The 7,006-nt window shown below is 39.9% G+C and overlaps 1 protein-coding gene across 1 annotated transcript in view; it reads left to right on the top strand.

The window, feature by feature from the left end:
* CCNA1 (cyclin A1) overlaps positions 1–2,888 on the top strand; it is an 8,717-nt gene extending 5,829 nt beyond the window's left edge. Inside the window, exons 5-8 of the mRNA XM_007464238.1 lie at positions 15–219; positions 1,167–1,280; positions 2,176–2,309; positions 2,616–2,888. Of these exons, the coding sequence (XP_007464300.1) occupies positions 15–219; positions 1,167–1,280; positions 2,176–2,309; positions 2,616–2,667 (505 nt within the window). The 3' untranslated portion in view covers positions 2,668–2,888. The remainder of the gene's footprint in view (positions 1–14; positions 220–1,166; positions 1,281–2,175; positions 2,310–2,615) is intronic.
* The last annotated feature ends 4,118 nt before the right edge of the window (positions 2,889–7,006 follow it).

Raw genomic sequence — 7,006 nt, 5'->3', positions numbered from 1 at the left:
TTTCCCTTTTGTAGGAAATATGAAGAAATATATCCACCTGAAGTAGATGAGTTTGTCTATATAACTGATGATACCTACACAAAACGACAACTGCTGAGAATGGAACACCTGCTCCTGAAGGTCCTGGCTTTTGACCTGACAGTGCCAACCACCAACCAGTTTCTCCTTCAGTACTTAAGGAAGCAAGGGGTGTGTGTCAGGACTGAGAACCTGGCCAAGGTAGGCCGTGTGACTTCCAAGAACTTCAGTGCCAAATGGATAAAAAAAGCAGCCTCCTTCAGTTCTTCCTTCCTTTTCAGTTCTTTGCCTTGGGCCCAGAAAAGCTTTTTGGCAACTGGAAGAGAACTAATTCTAAGAACATGACTTCTGCTTACGAGACATTACTATTAATCGTGTTTGGCAGACATGGGTTGTCTGATCACCCAGGTCTTAGAAAAAATTTAAGCTTGGAAAGTGTTCTCTTGTTATATACAGACCACATGCAAGCAATACCTCTTAGGTTTACAGAATGGGAACAAGATAAATATGGCTCTGTTTGGCTCTAATCTAATCCTAACTTGTTAAGTAATGAAGCACTATTTGGTCATTTGGAGTTCTAGAACTTTAGTTGAAGGCACTAAAGTATTGGTTTGGAAAACTTGGTTTCCATCCATAATGATCTAATATATCTGGTATTTATATGCTATGCAAAGAGTAATAAGGGTGTCTCTAAATTTCCCAATATGTTTCTTTTAATTTGATAAGTTCCCACTGGTACTGTTCTAGCCTCTGAACTGCATGTATTTGCCTGATAAATTAATAGCTTTAACATGGACATATTTTTGCCTTTGGCTGAAGGCTCTAGTCTGCTCCAGTGGCCAGAGCAATGCTACTTGACCAGCATAAACCTGCACTACTAGTATAAGTAACCCATCATGTATACTGTACGGTTAGGCCAAATACTTGCCTATCCATTTTGAAATTTATTACAACGTAAATGTTATTCTGGTTATGGACAGGCATAGCAATTATTAACCCAGTGAATAATTTTGAGCATCTATTTCTGCGCTCATCACTAGATGCACACTGAACAAAGATGACACAGTTTGTCCCCTTGACATTTCTAGGTTTGCTTGTAACCTTAGTCAAATTCCTAATTCCAATGAGATTTTCTCTCTTGTGCTTAGTATGTAGCAGAACTGAGTCTCCTTGAAGCTGACCCGTTCTTGAAATACCTTCCTTCACTGATCGCTGCAGCTGCTTATTGCCTGGCAAACTATACTGTGAACAGGTACTTCTGGGTAAGTGCTTGTTGCTTTTTTCTAGATGAACCTCAAGGCCTATCTAAAGTCTGCTCAGTAACCCTGAAGGCTTAGAATGGGCTGGCCTCTTGTGAAGGAGAGTTAGTTTAATAAGGAACTGGTTGCCTTGCCAGCAGACTACAACGTGCCGCTGAGTACTGCAGGTCAGTCTTCATGGCTTGGACTCAGTGGCTCAGCTCACTGGGGAGCAGAGCTTGCAGGAAGTCAAGGGGATGGTGGTGGCCAGCTCATTGAATGGAAGCAGGTCTGGAAACCTCAACACCCACCTTTATGCAAGGAGGGCTGTTGTAGAATAAGCATTGACCACTTCAAGGCAAAAGATGTTGACTTTTCCCCTCTGTGTAAAATAACCTGGGTCCAGTTAGGATGGTCAGAGGTTGTATCAGGCTTTCAAAGGAACAGGGCAGTTAGCATTGCTTCTTGGCTTGTGACGGTTGGCAAGATTAGAGATGGTCCCCTAAGATTTGGTTCTGAAGGCTGACTTTGTGCTACAAGAGTGGGGCATCTACTTTTATTTTTCTAGAATTCTTAGTTTTTATTCTGAATTTGGCTAAGACTAATTCATATTCTATTTAAATCGAGTGTACAGGTAAGTAGAGGCCCTTTAGAGGCCAGTAAAAAATCCTGCTCATGAGAGAATAAACTGTCCCCAAATTGAGCATTATAATTGTACAACATGAGCAAATTTAGAATTCTGTTTTTCCTAATATCTTATTTCTAAAGTCTCTGAGGAAGGATTACAGTTTCTTTTGAGATGAACATGGATACTTACTAAGTGATTAATCTCCTTTATTTCACAGTTTTAGCTTCAGATCTCTGATATCTTATAAAGCTGTATGATGCACTTTTCTTCTTTGTCTTTTGTTTTGATTAGCCAGAAACCCTTGCTACGTTTACAGGCTATTCATTAGGTGAAATTGCGCCTTGCCTGAGTGAGCTGCATAAAGTGTGCCTGGGTATTCCCCATCGACCTCAGCAAGCAATTAGGGAGAAGTACAAGGCTTCAAAGTAAGCTCCTGAAATTCTCTTATGTAGGCTCACTGTTTAAAGCTTTAACGAGTGATAGTAATTTCAGAATTAAAAATACAACAAATTGTATATCTGGTGTGAGGATGGAAAAGTAAGGTTTCATGTCAAATCAAGAAAATCAGTTTGGAGGGGCCTAGATTTATAATTTGTCAGCGTGTAGTACATCTAGTCAGCCAGCTCCTTCCTTTCTGTTAAAACTACTAGGAAGTTTTCTGTGGCCCACATGAGATTTTATGAAACCAAAGTCCTTGGCTTGTGCTGAACTTGCTTTGGGTCTTATTTCAGGTACATGCACGTGTCTCTCGTGGAACCACCCGCAGTCCTTCCTCTACGATAAGTTTCAGAACTGAAGCACTTTCAGAACTTAATCTCCACATCAACAGAATTGGTCTTGATTTTTATAGGTTTCTGCAGGTTGGGTCAAACTAGTGTTTCTATGATATAGATGACGTATTTTTTAGAATGTAAATGTATTGAGGTTCTCTTAGACATTGGTAGCTTGTAATATAGTCTAAACTTCCTAAAGAATAAACAACTTGCCTTCTGACCACGTGTCAGGCTTATTTACTGATTACCATGGCTGACACACCTGCCTGGAATTTTAGTTGAGAGTATTACAAATGTCATCTTTATTTCAAGAATGCTTCTGTGTTGGTTTTATAAATCTGGCATGCTATTAGGATGAAGTGTTCTGAGGAATCCAGAGACTTTCATGTGTGGTAAATAGCTACTCTGAGACTCTTTCCTTCCTGTCTTTTTACTCCTCATGTAGGTCTCCATAAATTGGCAAGGGATGAACTCCAAGCCTAAACAGATTAGTGAAGGGATGTAAACAAGCACCATCTATTCTAGTTTCCCTATTGGACCCTAGGCAGTAAAGACAGTGGGTTGAGGACTGAATTGGTCGGGTAACTCTGAGTGGTAATTTACATTTAATTCTAAGCCAGGGAAATGATGCTTACTTTGTAAAGGGATACCATTATGTCAACGTCCAGTTTTGATTTAGTCACTCATCAAGCATATATTTTAGCCCTAGAAGATGCTCAGAGAGGTAGAAAAAGAAAATTTTACCCGAGGATGGGACCTCAGAATAATTAAGCTAATCTCTCATATTCATCCCTTGGGAGATATCCACGCTAAATGCAGCTCAAACTCAAATCATTCACGGTCCTACAGTTCAACTCACTACACATTCATATATGGCTCCTTTCAGCAGCACTTACATAGTACACAAGATGAGGAAAACTGAAGCAAAAACACACTGTTTCAACTTTCTTTTAAAGATTGGTAGGCAAATCAAGAATAGACTTGGCCTTGAGGGAGAGTGGTGCTTACTGGGGATTGAATAGAAATTGTGTTAATCTCCAGATTAGTAGCCCTGGATCAGTAGGCCCTGGAGGCACACTGGCCTTCTGGCGGTGTGTGTTCTGCTTCACAGAAAGGGGTGATGTGGATTTAGGCCTTTAAAATAATGGCATAGCATCTCATTTCAGCCTTATTTTTCCTCTCTTTTCCTCCCCGGAGAGCACTGAAAGCAAGAGCCAGGGAAGTGGGAAGATTGACGTATCTGTTTGGAGTGGACAATTTGATGTGGCAGTTCTGACATTTAGGGCTAGAGAAGGGCTGGGAAAGATGCATAACGTTGAGATGATACGTCAAAGTAGAATGTCTCACAGAAATAAAACGTAATAGGGGTTATTTTCCCGATGCCTGAATCCATCTCTGTCCTCGTGCTCCGGCTGTCACTGCCTTGGCTTAGTTCCCATCATTTCTCACATGCACCCCTCACTGTAGCAACCTCCTGATGGCTCTTCAGTTTCCTTTTCCCTGTTTTGAGGGTTTTCTGAAATGAAGTTGATGACATCTCTTTCCTGTGTCTAATTCTTCAATGCCGCATCACCACTGGGATAAGATAGGGGGCATGCAGGCTCTTGAATGAGCCAGACCCTGCCCATTCTGATCCAACAGCTTCTGCTTTAGTTAACCGTGCTGAGTCCCTTCTAGTTCCCTGATCCACCTTGTTCCCCCTTCCTTTACTGCCTCCCACACGCTGATCTCTCTCTCTAAACATTTCCCACTTCCCTTTACTGCTTGGCAACCCCCGAGGTGATTCTTTAGATCTAGCCTTTGGCCTCACAACCCCATCAGCCTCAGGGTAAATGTCTCTCATGATAACTGGCTTCTGCTTGTCTTGTCTCCCCTCCTAGAGCACACATTTCATCCCTGTCCTCCTAGCATCTGGCTTCATCCTAGAGATTCAATAATATTTTGTTGAATGAATGAATGGATTATACCTTTTATAGGCAATCACTAGCCCTCAAGTTAATCAAATCAAAAGTGATATTGCTGGGAAGCATAAAGCTTTTCAAAGTACATTTGGATAAAATGAGTTTAAAAGGAAAAAATCGCAATTGGAGGTAAGAGTATATGGTATCCATGTATTGTACGAAGTTCACTCTCTTCATAATTCTTACATTCATTTCAGTATAAGAAACCAGATGATACAGGAAAACTGTCATTAGGGTCTTGAAACAAAAGGCGTGTCTTAGATGAGAATGGGGAACACAGTGGCTGTTTTGAGAGGCACATCCAGGGCTCTGCTGTCTTTACATATTCCTCCATCTGCCTTAGAGGATTCACAAGAGAGGTCTCCTAAACACCCTTCTGAACACTTTCTTAGCACCGTACCATAGTCAGGGTCTCTTCATATGCAGCCCTCCTTTCTCCCTTCTCTCCTTCACAGAGGTCAGACCAGCATCCTGATCTGGAGGCTCTCCCTTCCTCCTCCAGTTCCTCCCCTTTTTATCTCATAGGTGGTGTGTTCCCCCAATAAATTTCTTGCACATCTACTCCTGTCTTGATGTCTGTTTTGGGGAGGCCCCAGACTCACCCAAAAGCCTAAGAGGTAGGATTAAACAGTATTTCCCAAATGTACTTGACTAGAGAAAATGTTCTTTACACAAACCTGTCAGTGTTTAAAAGGACACTAATGTTTCAAGGAACACGGATCGGAAATGCTGTCCTAGGGAAAAGGGATTAATTAATGTTTACCCAAGCTGATCTACATTTTAATTTCTATGTTATTTATAATTTGATTTGTACAGCTATGTTTAAATTATCTGTTAGTAAATTTTGTATGTTTTTCATAGTCTTATCCAATTATTTCAGTGTTCTGAACTTAAAGAATCCTTCAGATTATATTAAGCAAGATTCCTAACTGCTTAGATGCAATTGATATTATAGCTGTTGCCCTGGTACCCAGACAGAGGAGGGGTCACCCAGGCAAGCAACAGCTGTCTTCCTTGGGTCCCCTGTGGGTAAGCTGTTAAATGCCATTAATGCAAATCACCAAGATAGTGACTGACTATATATTAAATATTGACACAAGAGGGATTTCTGGAATACTTAAAAATGTCTGAGATGTTATTAGGCTTTTAGTGATTCTATTATATTATCACATTCTGGAGAAACTAAAGTTCTGATTACTAACGTCTGACAGTATAGAATGCTAAAAATATATAACCCTTTGGCACTGGCTTTTTGAGAGGAATTGAGACCCCAAGGTAAATATAAGTATTATATATAGGAGAATCCTTCGGGCATTGTGTTTTGAAAATTATTCAAAGGTTCTTAAAATTATCTGTTCATTGACAAATACTGAATGAATGGAGAAAGAAAATGTAGTACATACATACAATGGAATATTACTCAGTCTTAAAAAGAAAGGAAACTCTGACACATGATACAACATGGATTAACCTTGAGGATATTATGCTAAGGTTATGAAATAAGCCCATCACATGAAGACAAATACTGTATGATTCTACTTCTGTGAAGTATCTAGAGTCGTCACATTCATAGAAACAGAAAGTAGAATAGGAGTTGCCAGGGGCTTGGTAAGGGGAAATGGGGGAGTTGTTGTTTAACAGATATAGAGCTTCAGTTCTGCAAGATGAAAAGGTTCTAGAGATTGGTTGCGCAACAATATAAACATACTTAACACTACTGAACTGTACACTTAAATATGGTTAAGATGGTAAATTTTATGTTATATATATTTTTCCACAATTTAAAAAATATAATCTGAGAAGTTTCACACTGGTATTTTTAAGCATTAATATAAGAATAGTCTATCTTGTAGGAAAATACCAGCTCCTTAAGAGCAGAAATATTATTTTATTGGTTTTTGCATCCCCTACTGTTTTGCTGCTCAAAGTGTGGTCCATGGGTCAGCAACATCAGCATCATCTGGGGAGCTTGTTGGAGATGGACCACCTTGGACCCCACAGCAGATTTACTGAATCTCAACCTGAATTTTAATAAGATGCCCAGGTGATTCACATGCACATTCAAGTTTGAAAGGCACTGCCCTACAGCACCTAACTCAGAAATATAAGAGTTTAGTCTGTTGTTTGCAGACTAGACTCTACAAGATTTGATAAGTGCATTCAACTTCTTTGCTCTAAGAGTTGCTGTCAACTCTAGACCTCACAATTACATATCTGCTAGATAGAAATAAGCAGTGAGCCAAGATTTATATACATTTAAGGTGGGATTTTTAAAAAGTAATATTCTATTTGATTCTCCATCCTGCCTCTGGAACAAACACTGAACTTGAAGACGGAGGCAACTGCCACCCTCCCACTCTCTCTCTCTCTTTTTTTTTTTTTTTTTTT

Source organism: Lipotes vexillifer, unplaced genomic scaffold (genome assembly GCF_000442215.2).
Source record: "Lipotes vexillifer unplaced genomic scaffold, Lipotes_vexillifer_v1.1 scaffold120, whole genome shotgun sequence".
Taxonomy (NCBI): domain Eukaryota; kingdom Metazoa; phylum Chordata; class Mammalia; order Artiodactyla; family Lipotidae; genus Lipotes; species Lipotes vexillifer.
Note: the sequence above shows the minus strand (reverse complement) of the source record. Positions and strands in the feature narration are given on the sequence as shown.